A 22507-nucleotide genomic window follows, 5' to 3' on the forward strand; every position below is an offset into this window, starting at 1 on the left:
GCACAGAGCCATTCTGTCTGAGGAGACTCCTGAGGAAGTCCAAAGCCTTTTAGCTGGGCCTGATGGGAGTCCTGACATCAAAGCTTGCCTTCCTGTGATCAGTGCCTTGGGTTTGGGGAGTTGGCCCCCTCTCCACTTTCACAGCAGTAGGAGGGATGAAACAGCCGACTCGGCCTGGGACAAGCATTGGCAGAGGCCCCAGAGCCAGGCATCAGCTCTCAGTCTGCAAACAGGGGCTATGGAGGCAAGTCATTTTGGGTTCTGGCTCACAATACAGAAAATGCAGAACCTTAGAGGGTAGCTCATCCAGGCCGGGCGCGGTGGCTCACGCCTGTAATCCCAGCACTTTGAGAGGCTGAGGCAGGTGGATCATGAGGTCAGGAGTTCAAGACCAGCCTGACATAGTGATACCCTGTCTCTATTAAAAATACAAAAATTAGCTGGGCATGGTGGTGCGTGCCTGTAGTCCCAGCTACTCAGGAGGCTGAGGCCGGAGAATCGCTTGAATCCGAGAGTTGGAGGTTGCAGTGAGCCGAGATCGCGCCACTGTACTCCAGTATGTGTGGGCAACAGACACTTTGTCTCAAAAAAAAAAAAAAAAAAAAAAGAGAGTAGCTCATCTGACTCCGTAATTTCATAGCTGAGGAAATGTCCAGAGAGTGGAGGGGCTTCTGCAGACTAGAGGCCAGACCATGCCTCTTGCCTCCCAGGCCAGGGTCTTTCTAGCAAGCCCCAGCATTGACTTCCAAAACTGGGACTGGCTTGGCACCCAGCAGTAGCCTGTGGTGGGGGGTAGGGCATCCCTCAGTGAAGGGGCCTCCTCTTTGATGTCCTCCCATCTGTTCCACATCCCTGGTAGGGGAAGGGGAGCCTCTCTGGTCCTGGGCGTTTCCAGATCATCTCACTGAGGCTCTGGGTGTTTTGACAGAGCTATTCCCAAGCCAAGGCTTTCGGGCCACCTCTCCTTCCTTCCTTGCTGTGAAAATGGGGCTGGATGAGACTTTAGGGCCTACCCAGGAGAGGGTGGCTCCCAAAGGGGCTAGAAAAGGTATAAAAGGGCCAGTTCCCAAATGCCTACTTTCCTGACCCAGATCACAAGACAAAGCAGCACCATTGTTTATCCTCTCATCCCACAGGCTATTGGGGGATGCTCCTGTCCAGGTGGCCCCACATTCCTTAAGCCCAGCTCTCCTTGGGGACAGGGGTGTAGCGGAATAGTATGGCTTGAGACAGGGATGTCAGGTGGGAATCGGCAGGCAGCAAGTGGGCACCTGGCCACAGCAGAGCCTTGCCTCACAGCGCAGCTCCTCCTGACCCAGCTGACCGCGTCTCCTTGAGTGGCCCAGGGAAGAGCTTCAGGGACCTTCAGGCAGATCCTCCCACCAGCAAATGTTAAGAGGTAGAATGCAAGGTGTTTAATGAAAAAAAAAATGCAGAGGAACAATTCCTCTAGCCTTGGAAAATTCATTTGAATTGCAAGCTTAAAATGAACATAATAGGAGTGAAACCCAAATCCTCTGGCTTTCACCAAAACAGCCTCACAGGGAAGCAAATTTAACTGTGTTCCAAATTGGGCCAGGCTCCCACTATTCCACTGCAGGTGACAGTACCATCCAATGGTAGAGGGCCCAGTGGCTTCTCCATTCCTGTGACTGGCAGTATGGCTTGGAAGAACACAGAGAGAATGGCTGAGCCCCAAAACCCCACGTCGTAGGAGTAAAGCCGCCTCTTCTCGAAATGCCGTGATGACGCCCGAGGGAATTTAACGCCCAGTCAGGGCTGGGAGGACCCTAAGACCAAACGGGTCTGGCAGAATCTGGCACATGACAGCCACTGCCCAGCAATGCCACTGCTCCTCCCCTAACAGCCTCCTTGTGGTCGAAAGCTTTGGATACCCTTGCTAGCAAAATCAGGTTAGACAAAGGAGAGGTTAGGATCGAGGGACAGAGCCTTTAAAACCTGCTCTGTATGGCTGGGAGAACTCTCAACCTGAGAGTGCCTCTGCCCCTGCCTCTGGACATAGAACCTCCCTGAGGACCAGTCTCCATCCCAGACCTGTCTTGCTTTCTGGTGGTAGTGCCAGGCCTAGGGTGTGGGATTCTGCTCCATGTGTTTTCTGCTTGTTTCAAGGGTCCTCCGCTTTCCATGTTGAGTCCAGTTAGCCCCTCAGGGCAACAACTCTTTGGCTCTCTCCTTGACATCACAACCCCTACCCGTGCCCTGTAGACCAAGTGCCATACAGGGAAAAAATCAGAAACACAGATGACTTCCCCAGGAGTGGCCAGCAACCCTAGCAAGTGCCTGGCCTGGGGCAGGGTTGGTCACTTTCAATGACAATGGAAAATGGGGTGGAGGGTGGCACATGCTGGGCCAGGCTCTTTGTTCCCCTTAGGAGGTGTCCTGAGTAGATTCTGGGGCTGGCACCATCCAGTGTTCATGGAGGATGCAGGAACGGCTGGGGTGGAGGAAAGCAGTGCATTATTCCTCCCTGCCCCCTGGTGTGTCCATTAGGTTGGCCTGTGCACCTTGAAATATAACAACTCAGGGATGCAAGGCCACTGGCTGATGCTGCCCTACCTGGGAGACAAAGACAGGCCCAGGAAAGACGCAGCAGGGGTGCAGGGAGGCTGCTCTTACTGACATTTCCACAGAGCACAAGCTTGCTCTAGCTCCCTCAGAGCCTTGCAGCTCAAAGAAACTTCTGGCTCCTCTGTACAAGCTGCTTTTGGGAAGCCACTTAAAATCCAGAAGTCTGTGGATTTATAACTTAGAAACTTGTGACTGTCATGTCTTATTAGCATGGTGGTGGCTCTCCTTCCCTGCACAGCATGGAATCAGGGGTACAAGTAAGTTATCTAATCCTTCCACCTGTCTCTCTCTCTGATGTGGCCCTGAAGGTGAAGAGAAGAACCATGTGGCATTAGGTTGAAAATCCTTCACCTTCTACACGCTCTCTGGTGACATTAGCGTGCTGGGAGGCCACTGAAGCAGAAACATACCTAGAACCACTTACATCATCTTTCCCCATTGATTTTTTAAATGCCCAATCAGGATTAAAAGTACAGGGCACCTGCATGTAAACTGGATGCTGAGCCCAAAGCCAACATATTCAGAACCGGCATATCTAGTCCTGCCTGCCTCTGCCTCTTCTTTGGGCTGCCTAGCTCCCCCTTTGGTCCCTGCTTCACACATGATCAACCCATTCTCTTCTTCTCTCCTTCTCCTGCTTATTCTTCTTTCTTCTTCTTTGTTTTTCTTTTTTTTTGGAGACAGGGTTTTGCTCTGTTGCCCAGGCTGAAGTGCAGTGGTGTAATCATAGCTCACTGCAGCCTTGAACTCTTGGGCTCAAGCGATCCTCATGCCTCAACCTCCCTAGTAATTGGGCCCACAGGCATGCACCACTGTGCCTGGCTAACTTTAAAATTTTTTTTGTAGAGATGGAGTCTCACTATGTTGCCCAGGCTGGTCTCAAGCAATCCTCCCACTTCGATCTCCCTAAGTACTGGGATTACAGGCGTGAGCCCCTGTGCCTGGTCCTGAGAAAGCTTCTCAAACACAATCTGTCACTCCTCTGCCTTCCCAATCTAAAATCTTCAAAGAGCGGTGCAACTTTGCTCCTGCTTACCTCCTCTCAGCCCCTCAGCTCCCTGAAGAAACCACGTCCCTTTCCATTTCCCGGCCTTTGCACATGCTGCTGCTCTCTGCAGCTTCTCCCCATTGCTCTTGCCCTCAGCCACATGCTTTGCCTAGTAACCTCTTCATGTCTCCCCCTTCATGAACGATCACTTGCTCTGGGAACATTCTCATGACATTACACCTCTTCTATGTCCCACACTTCTATCCCTGCCCCACTACCCCCTGTGGTGTTCCAGACTTTTCTGTGTACTCTTGGCCTGGGAGGCTCTGCATCCCCTCTACCTGCTACCGTTCTTACTCATTCTGCAGCGTCCATTCAAACAAGCCTCACTGACACCTTCTCCAATCCTACAGTGGCCATTACTCACTCTTTCTCCCTCTTCAGGGCATCTTTAGGCTTTTGTTTAGACCTATTTAGTATCGATTCGAAGCTTTGGGTCCCATCACATGAGTTTGCTTTTTTCCCTGACTAAATTGTTGGCTGCTCCAGGGCAGACACCAGATGTCAGCTTTTCACCATGGCGGGAGGGAATCAAACCCTGTTTGATGAATCTGGTGGATGTTCTTTTTTAACTTTCTACCACAGTTCCAAATGACACAGGGGAAAAATGTCTAGTGTTTTTTTCCCTTTCAACATTTTCAGCCAAATGTCTCTATGCAATATCTATACAATAGCTGGGACCAAGTGCCAACTATTTCTGTGAGCAGAAGGAAAGAATGACTCAATAGGGGGAGATAAATAGAGATATAAAAAGAAGGACTAATACAATCTAATCAGAATACATTTCTTTCTTAATCTTTGTGAGTACATACCACCACACTGGTGGCAATGGCGGTGAGAGCCTCTGTGGACCAGGGAAGCTGTGGTGTGAGTTCCATGCTAGCTCCATAAGCCAGGCTCTGGGGCAGCATCCAAGACGCTCTGTATTACTGACCAGTGTCATGTGCCACTGGTGAGGAGGAAGACAACGTGCTTTTCCCAAAGGGCGATGATCTCCCCAGATGATGACCCTTCTCAGGAGGCAGGAGCGCTTTCCCGGAATAACCTTTTGGCTCCTTATTCAGCTGCTGCAGCAGATACTCATTAGTTACCACCAGGGATCTGAGGCCCAGGGGAAAAAGGCAGTCATGAAATCATAAAAGCAAGAGAGATACCATGCAGACCCAAAATGTTTCCCAAAGACAAATGTGAAATTAAGTCACATCTTTAAATAGAAGGAACTGTCCAATTTATGATTACTTTAAAAGCAGACTTACAGTTTCTTCATTACAGTTCTGTTTGATTATATTCCAAACTTACTGAAGCAATAATACATTTCCCATTTTATATATAGCTAGCAGTTGTTCTGTTCTTTCAAAAGCACTTTGATGATGAGGTAAGTAGAAGCCTTGGGTCACTGGCACCTGATCAGGCCTCCAATTTCTACCCCAAATCATAACATCTACTTCTAATCTATCCTGCCACTGCAATTCACTAATGGTGATAGTCATGGCTGCATTGAACTCTGTATTACCATCTAATTTTTTTTTTTTTTTTGAGACAGAGTTTCACTTTTGTTGCCCAGGCTAGAATGCAATGGTGGGATCTTGGCTCACTGCAACCTCTGCCTCCTGGATTCAAGCAATTCTCCTGCCTCAGCCTCCCAAGTAGCTGGGATTACAGGTGTGCACCACCACACCCAGCTAATTTTGTACTTTTAGTAGAGACAAGGTTTCACCATGTTGGTCAGGTTGGTCTTAAACTCCTGACCTCAATGATCCACCTGCCTCGGCATCCCAAAGTGTGGATTACAGGCTCGAGCCACCGCACTTGGCCTGTATTACCATCTAATGTTAAAAGCCATCCACACACTGGCAAAAAGAAAAAAATGTATGCATAATACTATTCATTATAGCACTATTTTTAATGGCAAAATATGTTAAACTAAATGTCCATCAATAGAGGACTAATTAAGTAGTATATCATCCACACAACTGAGCACTATGCAGCTAGAAAAAGGAATGAGAACTAACAACTCTATACACCACTATGAATAGATTTTCAAGATGAAATGTTAAAGCAACACTGTGTCTTCTTATGTAATAATTGGGGAATACAAATATACACCCACACCTACAATAGAAGGATGGTGGGAGGGAAGGAAAGGACAGCAAAGACAGGAAAGGAAGCTGGATTTTTCTGGATTTATCTTATTTTATAGGGTTGACATTGGGACTGTGTAAATGTTTTACTTAATTATGAAAACAAGATTAAACCAAAATTATTTTTAAAATCCCCTAAGAATCAAGGGCAAAATAAAACAAATGAACCTGTATGGTTTCAGAAGGATTATTTCTGGTTAATTTAAAAGAGAGTATTTTGACTGTACATCACTAAAGCAATATATCCTAATGTTTTCAAAGTGTGGTCCCCAGACCAGCAGCAATAGCATCACCCAGAAGCTAATTAGAAATGCAGATGTTCAGTTCCCAACCCAGACCTGCTGACTCAGAAATTGTGGGATGAGGCCCAGCAATCTGCATTTCAACACGTCCTTCGAGTTAATATGGAGGCATACCCAAGTTTGAGAACCATATTATGCTATTCTCTTTACTTTTGTAATGTTTGAAATAATTATAATGAAAAGCTTTTCAGACAAATCCAGAATGGTTCTGGGTCTAATCCTCTGAATATAAAGCTAACCAAATGAAAATCAGGAAGTGAAGTAGGAGGCTGAAGGTTTGGGGATGGAGTGCTTATCTTGAAGTCTCTTCTGATTTTTTTTGCCTGGCCTGTATCCTGGGGGTGCTTTTTTTTTTTTTTTTTTTTTGAGTCTGAGTCTCGCTCTGTCGACAGGCTGGAGTGCAATGGCGCGATCTCGGCTTGCTGCTACCTCCGCCTCCCAAGTTCAAGTGATTCTCCTGTCTCAGTATCCCCAGTAGCTGGACTACAGGCACGTGCCTTAAACTTTAATATGCTTACAAATCACCTGGGGATCTTGCTAAAAATAGATTTTGATGCAGTAGGTCTGAGGTGAGGCCCCACTTGTTTAGCAAGCTCCCAGCTAATTTTTGTATTTTTAGTAGAGACAGAGTTTCACCATGTTGGCCAGGATGGTTTTGGTCTCTTGACCTCGTGATCCACCTGCCTCGGCCTCCCAAAGTGTTGGGATTACAGGCGTAAGCCACCGCACCTAGCCGGGGGTGCTGTTCTTTAAGGACTGATGCTGTTGAGCTCCTCTGAAGGAAACAACACACTTTGGGTTCTTTCTCTATCACTCCCTGCCAAGTGCTGTTGATGTCTTCCGTGACCAATAGCAGGCACTTTCCAGAGGAGCCAGATGGCCGATTTTAGGGGTATGTACTGACCTCCCAAAAACGTTAGCTGACCCAAACAAAGGTCCGATCAGATCCAGTGAGAAGCTAATTATCAAGGTGTTGCAACCCACCAATGCCAACAAAGACGATTAGTCCCTGATGTGTCCTGGGAAGCCGTCATTTTTATAATCCCTGAGCTAACTGGCCAGATACAGGAGGTTTACACACAGAATGGGGTTCACTTGCAAAGTGCATAGATATTAACTTTCCACGCAAAACAAAGGAGATAAAAGGAGTAAATATCTGCTTCTAGAAGCAAGCTAGACAGACCCTCTCCTACCTCTGACTTTCATGGAGAATGGCAACTGTCTCTTCCAGCTTTTTCAGCTGGGCAAGCTCCTGGTTCAGGCAAGCCACCTGCATGGTCAGTTGTTGGTTTTTGTGCAGAAGATCATCTACAAAGGGCACAGTAGCCAGAGGTGAAAAGGATTCCAAGCTGCTAGTCTTTGAGCAGAATATAAGTATTCAGATGGACATCTTGAGAACTGGGGGCCCCATGGCACCCAACTTCACACTCCATTTCCTTACTTGGAGATAGGAGATATGGTGGCAAGAATACAGGGTTTGGCAACAGATCTGAGTTAAAATTCAGCCACTTAGTATTGCACATGGGCTGGGCACGGTGGCTCAGGCCTGTAATCCCAGCACTTTGGGAGGCCGAGGCAGGTGGATCACGAGGTCAGGAGTTCAGGACCAGTCTGGCCAAGATGGTGAAACCCCGTCTCTACTAAAAATACGAAAATTAGCCGGGTGTGGTTGCGGGCACCTGTAATTCCAGCTACTCGAGAGGCTGAGGCAGAGAATCGCTTGAACCCAGGAGATGGGATGGAGGTAGCAGTGAGCCGAGATTGCGCCACTGCACTCCAGCCTGGGAAACAGAGTGAGACTCCGTCTCAAAAAAAAACACAAATATTGCACGTGTTGGTTTATTTTTCTGACTTTCATTAGAGTTAATAACCCTGCCCCTTAACACTGTTATGAGGATTCAATGAGACACCTACCATCACTTAGCATAGGCAGTCAATAGATATTGGGTCTCACACTGTATTCTCCATTTTAGTTTGTTTTGTACATCCTTCACTCCCTACGTAGTATGTGAAAACATCTAGAATGGTGTCAGGCACACAGTAATAACTCAATTAATACTTGTAGAAACTGAATTTGTGGCTAAGACACTTATACCTAGCTTCCCCAATGTACTACCAATATATTACCATTGCCTGCAATAATAAGGAGGTAAAAGAACAGGAATTCCGGTTGTAATGATGCCAATCTTCTATACTTAAACTTTTTTTTTTTTTTTTTCTGAGGCAGAGTTTCACTCTTATTGCCCAGGCTGAAGTGCAATGGTGCGATCTCAGCTCACTGCAACCTCCAACTCCTGGGTTCAAGCAATTCTTCTGCTTCAGCCTCCTGAGTAGCTGGGATTATAGGCGCGTGCCACCATGCCCTGCTAATTTTTGTATTTTTAGTAGAGACGGGGTTTCACCATGTTGGCCAGGCTGGTCTCAAACTCCTGACCTCAGGTGATCCACCCACCTCAGCCTCCCAAAGTGTTGGGATTACAAGCGTGAGCTTGCTAAAAATAGATTTTAATGCAGTAGGTCTGAGGTGAGGCCCCACTTGTTTAGCAAGCTCCCAGGTGATACTAATGTGGATCACATCTTGAGTAGGAGGGTTCTAGAAGGTGGAAAACAAGGCTGCAAAAGCTTGTTTATCACCAGTAAGCCAAAATACTATACTAGGCCTCCTGGCTGAATGAAAGTAAGTATCTAGTGGACAAATACCTACTTTTAATTTCAAAGTAGGTAAGTGGAGACTGATATCTTTATTATTCGGGCCTGTGAGTATCAGATAGTGCTGAGAATTATTTATTTATTTAGTGCTGAGATTTAACAATGGAAATTCAGTGCTTCCACATCAGAACTTTGAAATCAAGTTCCTCGTATAAATCCATGTACCCATAATTTGCTTAGGGGTGCTGAGCTAGTCTGTCAAGGGCAAACTTTATCTAACATACTGGCCTTAACTATGCTGATAATAAAGTAGTACAATCAAGACTTAAATAGGATATTATTTTTCACTTATCACAATGGCAAATTTTGAAAAAATGCTCAGTGTTGGCAGAGGGGAGTGAAAGGAGCATTCAAGTACACTGATGAGGTGGGTGTAAACTGAAACAACTTTCTTGGGAGTGATTTATGTAACAAAAGCCTCAAAAATATCCCATCCTTTGACTCACTAATTCTACTTCTAGGACTGTCTCCTAGGAAAATAGTCTGAAATGTACACAAAGATTTCTGTACATAGACATTTATAGCAGCATTATTTATAATAGTATAAATATTAAATATTAGGACTCTCAGCTCCATCAAAAGGAAAGAAGGTTAATCTCAGAAAAGTATTTGATTCTAGGGTCTTTTCCTTCACTTCAGGTCTTTCTTTTGAATGTTTAGAAATAATTTAAAATCATTTTATTCTAAATATTATATAACCATTATAAAAACAACTATATAAAGGACTAAATAGATAAATATGGTATATTCTTGTGATATTGTAGAAATGCCTATACCATGAAATTAATAACATTAGGATGTAGAAATCAGGTCTGTGATTACTTGAGATCAAGAGTAGGGGAAACTGACTACACAAAGGTATGAAGAAACTTTCTAGAAATGTTCTGTATTTTGATTGAGATCAAACTTAAAATGTGTGCATCTAATTATATGTAAATTATTTTTTAAAACCAGGACACAGTTTTTTTATTATTATTTTTTGAGAGGCAGTCTTGCTCTGTTGCCCAGGCTGGAGTGCTCAGCTCACTGCAACCTCTGCCTCCTGGGTTCAAGCAATTCTGCTACCTCAGCCTCCCGAGTAGCTGGGACTACAGGGACTTGCCACCACGCCCAGCTAATTTTTGTATTTTTAGTAGAGACAGGATTTCACCATGTTGGCCAGGCTGGTCTTGAACTCCTGAGCTCAAGTGATCCACCCACATTGGCCTCCCAAAGTGCTGGGATTACAGGAATAAGCCACTGCACCCGGCCTATTTTTATTATTATTTTTCTTGAGACAGGGTCTCTCTTTCACCCAGGCTGGATTGCAGTGGCGTGATCAAGGTTTACTCTAACCTTGAACTGCTGGGCTCAAGTGATCCTTCTGCCTCAGCCTCTTTGGCTCTATAGGTGCACACCACTATGCCTGGCTAATTTCTTATTTTTTGTAGAGACGGGTTCTCACTATGTTTCCCAGACTGGTCTCAAACTCCTGGACTCAGTCAGTCCTCCCACTTTGTCCTCCCAAAGTACTGGGATTGCAGGTGTGAGCCACTGCACCTGCCCAGCCACAATTTTAAATTTGGAGTTAAAAAATATACAGAGAGGTAAGGTAGAAGAAAATATACCAAAAACACTAATGGAAGTTATTGCTGGATCATGGGGTTATATTTTCCTTGTATTTTCCAAACTTTGTATAAAGAACATGTTCTTGGTGTTATAATCACAAAAGCATGTGTCATTCTCAAAATTAATGGCAATAGTAACAACATTTGTACATGCTTTCCACATGACAAGAGCTTCATCTGGTAACTCAAGCCACTTGCATTACAATTCTCTGTGGCAAAATGATTGTTTCTGTTAACTGTCAGGAAAACTGATGACCAAGTAGGCCAAAGGCAGCCACATGAGTTAGCATGATGAAGATTACTAAATGGGTCATCTATAAACAAACAGTTGTCTTGAGAGGCCCCATATATCATGGCTTTCCTCAACTTACCATAAGTATGTGACTTTTGCCCACTCACAATTGAGATGGCAGCACCTTCCTCCAACTGTTGAATTTTTTCTGACAAAACGAGGTTTTCCTGCAGCACTCTGACCAGTTTTTGCTTCAAACTTTCCTTTAGATTAGAAAACAAAATACGAATACATTAAGAATCTGACATTCTAGGCTGGGTGCAGTGGCTCACGCCTGTAATCCTAGCACTTTGGGAGGCTGAAGCGGGTGGTTTGCCTGAGCTCAGGAGTTCGAGACCAGCCTGGGCAACACGATGAAACCCTGTCTCTACTAAAATACAAAAAATTAGCCAGGCATGGTGGTGTGCACCCGTAACCCCAGCTACTCGGGAGGCTGAGACAGGAGAATTGCTTGAACCTGGGAGGCGGAGGTTGAAGTGAGCTGAGATAGCGCCATTGCACTCCAGCTTGGGCGACAGAGCAAGAATCTGTCTCAAAGAGAAAAAAAAAAAAAAAGAATCTGACATGCTAAGGTGTGTTTAGAGAACTGAAAGATCTTTTCCTCTATTTAGTGATAAACTCATCCTTTTCTCACTAGAATTTTAATTCGTTGGTAAATATAGCTCAAATGCAGTGAACAAATTTATTACATGGACTAGCAATCTTTCTTATGAGTTATCTACTACTCTTGCAGAACAAACATTTGTCATTTTGACAAATGGCCAGCATTCTTAGTGATCTATCTAAAGTTTCTAGAATTGAACTTGGTGTCTGAAAATCCTCTAATGTTAAGGCGGCTAAGGCCGGGTGCAGTGGCTCAGGCCTGTAATCTCAGCACTTTGGGAGGCTGAGGCAGGCGGATCACAAAGTCAAGAGATCGAGACCATCCTGGCCAATATGGTGAAACCCTGTCTCTACTAAAAATACAAAAATTAGCTGGGCATGGTGGTGTGTGCCTGTAGTCCTAGCAACTTGGGAAGCTGAGGCAGGAGAATCGCTTGAACCTGGGAAGTGGTGGAGCTTGCAGTGAGCTGAGATCGCACCATTGCACTTCAGCCTGGGCGACAGAACAAGACTCCATCTCAAAAAAAAAAAAAAAAAAAAAAAAAGAAGAAGAAGAAAGGTGGCCAGGAGCAGTGGCTCATGCCTGTAATCCCAGCACTTTGGGAGGCTAAGGTGGGTGGATCACCTAAGGTCAGGAGTTTGAGACCACCTCGGCCAACATGGCGAAACCCTGTCTCTACTACAAATACAAAAATTAGCTGGGCATGTTGCTGGGCACCTGTAATCCCAGCTACTTGGGAGGCTGAGGCAGGGAGAATTGCTTGAACCTGGGAGGCAGAGGTTGCAGTGAGCTGAGATCGTGCCACTGCACTTGAGGCTGGGTAGCAGAGCAAGACTCTGCCTCACGAAAAGAAAATAAAAGAAAAGAAAAGAAAAGAGAAAAGGGAACAAAGCATGGGGATATGAGTTGCTTCTTCCTTTCCTAGAGCCAGCAGGCTGATGCTCTAGAATGGCCCCTAGCCCCTGGTTCAGGGCTCTCAGCTCCCTTAGAAGGGAGGAAAGACAATCTCAGATACATTTGCTGGGATCAAACCATAACCTTCAAGAACATTATCCTAAACATTTCCACTCTAGAGTTTTTTGGAATTTTTGTTTGTTTCTTCTCATTTCAAGTCTTCAGAATTTTTGGATTAGGGTTAGGATGAGGGAGTCATCCCTGCAGAACTTCCAAGTTGTCCCTGTCCTAGCAAGTTTTGTATTCCTGCTGTGCCCAGACTTTTGCCATATTTTGGTTAGGTGTTCATGGTGATGCTGATCATTAAGGCACAGAGATGTTGTAGTCCTGCTGCTCTGTACTTTTCTAAAGGGAGATGAGAGGGGCATACCATGTCATTAGGGACCAGCTGCGCAGCCTCCTTCAGTTCAAGCTCCCTCCTGCAGAAGGCTTTCGTCGTGTCTTCAGGATGTGAGCAACACCTCGCCTGAGAAGGCACCAGGACTACCAAAGACGGAAGCAAATCTCGGGCAGGACCTGCCAAAAATTCAGGATGGGCACACCGGCCAATCTTAAAAGCTAAAGCACAGCATTCCTAGTCAGTAACTACCAGCTCTCTGGATCAAATAGGCTAATCTATTATCTCCTTTTTACCAGAATTTAGTAAGTGGCAGAAAGAGGTGTTTTTAAGAGGACAAGAAAGTATATCCTACATACTCTATGGAGAAACAACAGCAGCCCCTTGTGAGTGCATAATTCCTTAGTCATTGATTAGTGGCCCTGGGGATAATTTCCTACAAAATGGGAGCAATAGGTCAACATAAGAAGGAAAATAACTGTTAGGATTTCTTCTTCTGTATGTCCCTTTAGACATTTTTTAAAAAGTTTTTTTAACCCCAAACAACTTTTAAGTTTCTAGTTTTTTTTTTTCTCGTTTGCTTGTTTGTTTTCCGAGACAGAGTCTTGCTCTGTTGCCCAGGCTGGAGTGCCGTGGTGTGATCTCGGCTCACTGCAAACTCCACCTCCCAGGTTCAAGCAGCTCTCCCGCCTCAGCCTCCGCAGTAGCTGGGATTACAGGCGCATACCACCACGCCTGGCTAATTTTTGTATTTTTAGTTGAGATGGGCTTTCACCATGTTGGCCAGGCTGGTCTCAAACTCCTGACCTTGTGATCGCCCGCCTCGGCCTCCCAAAGTGCTGGGATTACAGGCGTGAGCCACCGAGCCTGGCCTGCCTCATGTCTCACTTCTATCCATACCTGGCCTGTAGTCCAAGGGTCATAATAACCACTCCCTAGCATACACCCTCAACTCTCTGACAAAACTCCAATTCTGGTTAAATCCAACTGTCCACGTGTTCCAAGCCTACATCAGAGCAGGGGAACATAGCTGGAGAAAAAACGCATCTGTTCTGACCTTTCTCACTTTAAACTCATGATCACTATTGTAACTGCGCCCTTAGTGGTGCCCAGTTCTTCTGATTTTTTTTTTTTTTGACAGAGTCTCGCTCGGTTGCCCAGGGTGGAGTGCAGTGGCACAATCTCGGCTCCCTGAAACTTCCACCTCCTGAATTCAAGATATTCTCCTGCCCCAGCCTCCCAAGTAGCTGGGTCTACCCACCATGCCCAGCTAATTTTTGTATTTTTAGTAGAGATGGGGTTTCACCATCTTGGCCATGCTGGTCTTGAACTCCTGGCCTCAAGTGATCCACTGGCCTTGGCCTCCCAAAGTGCTGGGATTACAGGCGTGAGCCACTGTGCCTGGCCTCTCCTAATATAATACTCTGGCCAATTTACTCTTCTATTCTCTGAGACAAATATTTCACATCTCTCTTCAAACTTCCAACACCTTCTCTTCCTTCCTTACTGCCAGGTGCCAACCTCCTTTATTTCCCTGAGAGGCAATCAAAGAAAACATCTACATGATCACACCATCAAATCTACCAACTCTCCTGTATCTGTATTAATAAATTCTCTGCCTTCCTTCTTATTACAATAGATGAACTATCTGTGCTTTTTTTTTTTTTTTTTTTTGAGACGGAGTCTCTCTCTGTCACCCAGGCTGGAGTGTAGTGGCGCAATCTCGGCTCACTGCAAGCTCCGCCTCCCGGGTTCATGCCATTCTCCTGCCTCAGCCTCCCAAGTAGCTGGGACTACAGGGGCCCGCTACCACGCCCGGCTAATTTTTTGTATTTTTAGTAGAGACAGGGTTTCACCGTGTTAGCCAGGATGGTCTCAATCTCCTGACCTTGTGATCCACCCGCCTTGGCCTCCCAAAGTGCTGGGATTACAGGCGTGAGCCACCGCGCCCGGCCACTATCTGTGCTTTTATTTAAAACCAGCCTCTCCACTGGTGGACTGGATTCCATTTTCTTGTAACGGTCCCTTTTCTCCCTGGCATCATCAGTTTTCTGTCTACTAGATCACTCCTACCAGGATCTCCTTGACCCCATCCCCTCTCCAGCTAGTTCCATTTCTCTGTTTCCCTTTACTGCAAAACTCCTTGAAGGGGCTGATATGGGTTGGCTGTGTCCCCACCCAAATCTCATCTTGAATTGTAGCTCCCATAATTGCCACATGACATGGGAGGGACCTGGTGGGAAGTAACTGAATCATGGGGGCGGGTCTTTCCCATGCTGTTGTCAGTGATAGTAAGTCTCACGAGATCTGATGGTTTTATAAAGGGGAGTTCCCCTACACAAGCTCTCTTGCCTGCCACCATTTAAGACGTGACTTTGCTCCTCATTCACCTTCCGCCATGATTGTGAGGCTTCCCCAGCCATGTGGAACTGTGAGTCAATTAAACCTCTTTCCTTTATAAATTACCCTGTCTTGGGTATGTCTTTATTAGCAGTGTGAGAACAGACTAATACAAGGGTTGTCTATATTCAGTAACTTTACCGCCTTGCTTCCAATTTTTTTCTTGAATTCACCTCAGTGAGGCTTTCATTCTCATGCATCCTCTGAAGCTGTTCACTAATGTCTGCTTCATTGCCAAATACCATAATCACTTTTCAGTCCCAGGCTCCCTCCCTCCCTGTCAGAAGAAGCATTTGACCTAGCATTGATCACTCCCTCCTTCTTGAAACACATTCTTCACTTGGCTTCCAGGATATCACTTCCTCTTGGCTTTTTCCCCTCTATCTTACTGGCTGCTGCTTTCTCACTCTCCATGATGGTTTCTCTTTATCACTTCTAATTGTTGGAGGGCTCAGGTCCGGTCCTCAGATCTCTTTTCTATCTATATTCACTCTTTCCGTGAGATTTCATCCAGTCTCAGAGTTTTACTGTCACCCGTACACTTATAATCTCCAAATTTATATTTCCAGCCATACCTTCTTCCCTAAACTCTGGACTAGTATGTCCAATTACCAAATTGGCATCTCTGGAAAGTTTTAATAAGGCATCTGAAACTTAAGATGTCCAAAACCCAACTCTTGATATTTATCTTAAAATCTGTATCTCCCATTCTTTTCCATGTTAGTAAATGAAAGCTCTGTTCTTCTAGTTATTCAGACTCAAAACCACAGAATCACCATTGACCCTCTTTCTCCCACACTTCATCCTGGATCCATCAGCAAACCATGGAGTGTCATCTTCAGAACATATTCAGAATCTGACTACTTCTCACCACCTCCACTGCTATCTGTCTAGCCCAAGCCATCATCATCTGTTACGCTGATTCCAATCTCTCCAAAGCATTTTAAAAAAATTTCTACCCTGCTCCCCATAGTCTATTCTCAACCCAACATCCACAGTAATTCTTAAATGAGATCACATCACTCCCTTGCTACAAACTCTCCAACTCCTTCTGATCTCACCCAGAAAAAAGTCTGGCGTCTTTCTTACTTCATCTATACACTCTACTTTCTCTGCTGAGGCCGCACTGGCCTCCCTGAGGTTCCTTGTACATGAAAAGTATGTTCTAGCCTCAGGACTTTTGTATTCATTCCCACTGTCTAGAAAGTTCTCCTCCCAGACCCACATGGCTTACACTCCCACTTCATTCAAGTCTCTACTTTTATGATGCCTCATCAGAGAAGCTTTCTGGACCATTCTATCTAAAGCATCGCCTCCTCCTTATCACACTCTATGCCCTTATATAATTTTTTCACAGCATTTACCATAACCTGACATATATTTACATGCTAAAATGTTTATCATGTGTCTTACCCCATGAGAATGTAAGCTCTATGAAAGTAGGAACTGTCTTCTTATTATGGTAAAATATACATGGAACTTTATTTTGTTTGCTACTTTATCTCCAGAGCTAGGACAGTGTCTGGGACACTGTAGGTGTTCAATGAGTTTGGTTGAATAAATAAATAACAGAAGAGTGATCTCTGTCACTAACTCTGAAACTAACTTCTGTTTTTGTTTTCAAGACGGAGTCTTGCTCTGTTGCCCATGGAGTGCAGTGGCACGATCTTGGCTTACTGCAACCTCTGTCTCCCAGGTTCAAGCAATTCTCCTGCCTCTCAGCCTCCTGAGTGGCTGGGATTACAGGCGCATGCCACCATGCTCAGCTATTTTGTGTGTGTGTGTGTGTGTGTGTGTGTGTGTGTGTGTGTGTGTGTGTGTATGTATTTTTGGTAGAGACGGGGTTTCACCATGTTGGCCAGGCTGGTGTCGAACTCCTGACCTCGTGATCCGCCCAGCTCAGCCTCCCAAAGTGCTGGGATTACAGGCATGAGCCACCGTGCCTAGCCTGAAACTAACTTCTTCTGAAAGTAACTCAGAACAGAAGTGACTGTGAGTAAAGACTAGATGTCCTGGGATGCTGCTTAACTAAAATAGCAAGTAGCTGCGATGCTCACTTTCCTACAAATTTTCCCTAATATATATATATATCATGTTAAACTCATACCCTACAGATTTCTGGAGGTTCCAAGGACCACTGGTGACCCTAAAATACAACTTAAGAAATGCTAATACAATTTCAGAAGGGTTAATTCCAAAATTTTCAGTTATATCTTCTATCTTCATGCCTATGAAGAAGACCTGTAAACTGACAGGAAGCTGTTACCTGAACTAAGCTTCAAAAGCCTTCCAGTGCTGGAGTCAGGGTTTGACAGAGAAGTTAGTAAGTCTCCACAGGAATGTGAAGCGGTGGCCTTTATGTCATTTGAAGGCTTTATGCTATACTCTTGATAGTTCTTGCTTCTCTGAGGCCTTTTACCAAGACTTCCATGCAGGGATAGAGTTTGAGAATAACAACTGTCATAATTTTCCAGACCAACATCTGAAGGTAACTGATAGGGATGGATCTGGCTAGAATCACCCACATCCAGGCATTTACTCAATGAGGCATCGTGGGTAAGATGAAAAGTATCAGGTTTTGGTATCAATTCCTTTTCTGGAGAAGAACCTGAAGACTTATTGTCCAAAAAAGATACTTGGTACTCTTCTCTAGTCATCTTCTCTGGGGTTCAGACCGTGGACTGACGAGGCGAGTAGTGTCTGAACTCTGAACACCACCAAGGGAAAAAAACAAAACATGATAAGAATTCTTTGTGGCCTAGCTGGGAGTACCTCTGCTCACTGAACATACTCTCTGTCTGCCAGAAACACCTCTCAGGAAGAGGTGGTTTATAATTCTGATCAATGGTAGCATAAAGTGATGAAAGGACGGAACACCACCACCACCACCAATAAAATGTGGGACTTTTGTGTAAACAGTAAAGAATCTATAACATTCTGGAGACAAATTCTGTTTCTTTCTTTCTTTTTCTTTTTTTTTTTTTTTTTGAGACAGGGTCTCACTCTGTCGCCCAGGCTGGAGTGCAGTGGCGCAATCTCAGCTCACTGCAACCTCCGCTTCCCAGGGGGAAGCGATTCTCGTGCCTCAGCCTCCCGAGTAACTGGGATTACAGGCACATGCCACCATGCCCAGCTAGCTTTTGTAGTTTTAGTAGAGATGGGGTTTCACCATGTTGGCCAGGCTGATCTCCAACTCCTGACCTCAAGTGATCCACCCACCTCGGCCTCCCAAAGTGCTGAGATTATAGGCATGTACCACCATGCCCTGCTAATTTTTGTATTTTTTGTAGAGATGGAGTTTCACCATGTAGGCCACGCTGGTCTCAAACTCCTGACCTCAGGTGATCCACCTGCCTCGGCCTCCCAAAATGCTGGGATTACAGGCATGAGCCACTGCGCCTGGTCCGAAAAAAAATTTTTTTTAATTAGCCAGGTGTGGTGGTAGTCCTAACTACTTGGGAGGCTGAGGTGGGAGGATTGCTTGAGCCCAGAAGTTTGAGGTTATTATGAGCTCTGATTGTGCCACTGTACTCTACTCCAGCCTGGGCAACAGATTGAGACCCTGTCTCAAAAATAAAAAAATAAATAAATAAATAAAAAAGGAAGTGGGAAGAGAGAGAGAGAACGAACTGCCTAGAAATCTATACCCATCTAAAATACCCTTCAAGAATGATAGTGAAATAGAGGCATTATCACACAAAGAAAAGCTGAAAGAGCTCATCAGTAATAGACCTACATTAAAGTATGTATCACTGTAAGGCAAAGGAAAATGATATCAGAAGGGAAGCCTGGGAAGAAAAAGGAAGTGAGCAAACAGTAGTAAATAAATGGATAGACTTAAATCTACACTGACTATATAAAAAATAATATCTTGTGAAGTCTTTAAAAATATAGAGAATTAAAATTCATAATAACAACATATAAGTCAGGAAAGATAAATGAAATAAAGTACTGTAAGGTTTTTGAATTATCCAAAAGAAGACTTAAGGTATTAACAATTTAAAAATTATGGGCCAGGCGTGGTGGCTCACGCCTGTAATCCCAGCACTTTGGGAGGCCGAGGCAGGAGGATCACGAGGTCAGGAGATCAAGACCATCCTGGCTAACATGGTGAAACTCCATCTCTACTAAAAATACACAAAAAAAATTAGCCAGGCGTGGTGGCGGGCGCCTGTAGTCCCAGCTACTCAGAGAGGCTGAGGCAGGAGAATGGCGTGAACCTGGGAGGCGGAGCTTGCAGTGAGCCAAGACTGCGCCACTGCACTCCAGCCTGGGCAACAGAGCGAGACTCCGTCTCAAAAAAAAAAAAAAAAAATTATGTAAGTTAGGGATACATATTATCATTTGGGGAATAATACTAAAAGTATAGAAAATGTATATAACTTATAAACTAGTAGAGAGAAACAAATGGATGAATAAAAAAGTAATAAATACAAAAGAAGGCAAGAAAGGTAAGAAAAAGAATAGTCAATGCAAAAAAAAAACAAGAACAAAGGAGGTCAGAATATGCACTCTTTAAGCAGAAAAGTCTCACAGGTTACTAATCATCCAGGACAGTCCCTCACAAAAGCAGAAATTAGTTGACTAAATAGGGCCCCCATATTGAGACATCTTAATCTCCCAAATCCCATCACATCCAGACTTCTCTGATTAGTGTGGGGGAAAAATACTCAGTGAGCAAAATATTTACCATCTTCCTGGTGATTGTCACTTGGCATCTCCCTTCTTGCTACTTCCTGTGTCTAAAAAAAGTTCGAAAGTTTAGGTAGAAGGAAGTCCATGTGCATTCAGATGTAAGCTTATTAGACCAGGGGTTCAGAATACCTTGCTATTAATGGGAAAGACTATACTTGCAAGCTAGGGAAACAGACCTTTAAGCAAAGGTCCAGTTTAAGTCTATTTTAAAACAGTCACAATACAAGGAGATTCCAGAGTTGCTTGAATATCCTTAGCAGGTAAAGGACATAGCAAACAATGACTGTACTTTCTCTGCCTTAGATAGCTCATAGAAGGTAGATAATGGCCACTTTCCAACTTTGCTTTTTCGTTTAAAGGACTCTCATGCTTATTTTACCAGCTGGTAAAGCTATCAACCACCATAGTTAAGGGGGTTTTAATAGGCTGAAAATTAATCTGAGGCATAACTAGGCAAGGACTGAAGCAAAACAGAAAGCCATCTAGGGTTTCCTTTTTAAAAAATTATCTTAAAGTATTCAGTGTCTTTTTGGTAGTCATGGAGAGAAAGAAATCCCACTTCCTTATTTCTTAAACTAAAAAGATACAGCAAACTATTCCATTTCCTTTTTTCTCACTTCAAGAAGTAATTTCAGACAAGTGTTTTTGTTTGCTTTTTTATCTAAGAAGTGCTATTTAACTGGAGATTGCAATACTCTTTGTCTCCATTTCCTTAAGTCAATATGGTTTTTAAAAATGGTAACTGAGATCATTTCTAAGTCATCCAAGTAGAATCTCCAAAAACAAAGAAACTGATTAAATGCTTATCTTTTTAAAAGATGAAGGTAGTCTCTACCCAAACTGAAAAGAATAGTACTAACTTTTTACTAATTCAGTCTTGATTATCCAAATTATGGATTAATCAGAGCCTTTGCTGCTTTTCTTTCTCCTCCTGGCTATTTTCTACAATTTTATTGCTCATAAATGTATCAAAGAAAGGGAGAAGGTGAATATAAAGTAGTCAGTTCTGCTCCTTGTATCAGATTCACTCACACAAACAAGTCTTACATAATGGTTGCATCCCTTCTGTCACCAATTTTTTCATTAAAACCTTATTTTTCACTCCTCCACTATCTTGCATGATCTCTATCTTCCCATTGCCCACAACTTCCACGCCATCTTTACCCCCTTAAACTTTACTTTTTCTATTATACTGCAGAGGCAGCTTTGGGAAAGTCATACCTAAAATGTAAGACTCAGTATTAAAGGGTGTAGGTAGAAAATGTAAGAAGCAAGGCAATAGGAGATGGAGATATTGGATAGAGGGGAGAAAATTTAAAACCAGCCAAAAACTGTAACAGTTGCATTCTTGTTTGAGGACCAAAATGCCTGTCATAGATATGCTAAAGTTATATGTATAAATATATGACATTAGATAACAGGTTAGTGTGAGAGAGAGGGAAATGGGAGATTGAAATTAATGGAGAAGGTACTCTGCATTCTGTCCTGCCCTTTCCTTTAAAAGGGTCTAAAATGCCTTCATCAAACAAGTCCTCTGAGACCTTCATAAATAATTGAGGGCCCACTGAATTATCAATATTAATCATTGACTAGTCAACAGATCAGCAGGAGAGTGAATACATTACCTGTGTCCCCAGTGGGAAGGTGTCTAATTTCTGATCAGGTGTATCATTGCCCTGAGTTGCAGAAGTACTTAGAGAATCCTTTATTTCCCAGTTGGGGAAGGGAATAAAAAGTCCTTTGAGTCTGTGTTAAAAGAAAAAGCAAACAATGAAGCACTCAACGACCAGACTTCAAAGGCTGGAAGTCTAATGGAAAGATACTAAAAGGAAAGTCACAAGACTGAGTGCTAGTTCTGGTGCCACCACTTGGAGACCACATGAATTTGAGCAAATCACTTAACCTCTCTACATCTCTCACTTCATTTGGAAAACAGAGATGATAAAATCTAAACTGCCTATCTCTTAGGGTTGAGCCAGGTTAAAACAGGATAATGGATATGAAATAGCTTCAGAATTTATGAAGTGCTCAACAGAAACTGAGTGGAAGGCAAATATTTTGCACATTTCCTAAGCGAATAAATAATTAACTTTGATACCAATTCAATAATCTCCAACTACAGGGGGAGATGCTGGGAATAGACTCCTGGCATTACACATCTCCAGGGTACTAATCAGCAGTCAGCACTGATTGACCATTTCAAACCAGCCTTTTTCTGCCTTGCTTTCTCTCTTTTGTAAAAAGAGAAAACTAAGCTGGGCATGGTGGCTCACGCCTGTAATCCCAGCACTTTGGGAGGCTGAGGCGGGCAGATCACTTGAGGTTAGGAGTTCGAGACCAGCCTGACCAACATGGTGAAACCCCGTCTCTACTAAAAATACAAAAATTAGCCGGGCCGGGCGTGGTGGCGCACGCCTATAATCCCAGCTACTCAGGAGACTAAGGCAGGAGAATCACTTGAACCAGGGAGGTGGAGGTTGCAGTGAGCTGCGATTGTGCCACTGCACTCCAGCCTGGGTGACACAGTGAGACTCTATCTCAATAAAACAAAAAAAAAAAAGAGAGAGAGAGAAACCAGTCAGGACCTATTTCATGGAGAAGAATGCTAAATCCTTAGGTCTCCCAACGTATTTTTTACAGTTTATTTTGTTTTATTCAATTGTAACTAATGCTATTAGAGAGATTCTTGTTTTATCTTGTTTTTTGGTTACCACACAGAGAATGTGGAAGTATCATCCCCTACTATTTATAAAATCCTTGTAAAATTATTGATTAAATTAGTGATAGGGCTGGAAATATTCACCATGAGCTTAAATATATTTATTAGTA

General features: G+C 43.9%; 1 protein-coding gene across 1 annotated transcript in view; it reads right to left on the reverse strand.

Moving 5' to 3' along the window:
• Positions 1-4376: 4376 nt before the first annotated feature.
• Positions 4377-22507, reverse strand: part of LRRC36 (leucine rich repeat containing 36) — a 53284-nt gene continuing 35153 nt past the window's right edge. The window contains 8 exon segments of the mRNA XM_055298553.2: positions 4377-4566; positions 4569-4738; positions 7274-7388; positions 10768-10891; positions 12617-12762; positions 17250-17690; positions 19674-19725; positions 21304-21424. Of these exon segments, the coding sequence (XP_055154528.1) occupies positions 4517-4566; positions 4569-4738; positions 7274-7388; positions 10768-10891; positions 12617-12762; positions 17250-17690; positions 19674-19725; positions 21304-21424 (1219 nt within the window). The 3' untranslated portion in view covers positions 4377-4516.

This window comes from Symphalangus syndactylus, chromosome 11 (genome assembly GCF_028878055.3).
Source record: "Symphalangus syndactylus isolate Jambi chromosome 11, NHGRI_mSymSyn1-v2.1_pri, whole genome shotgun sequence".
Classification (NCBI taxonomy): Eukaryota; Metazoa; Chordata; class Mammalia; order Primates; family Hylobatidae; genus Symphalangus; species Symphalangus syndactylus.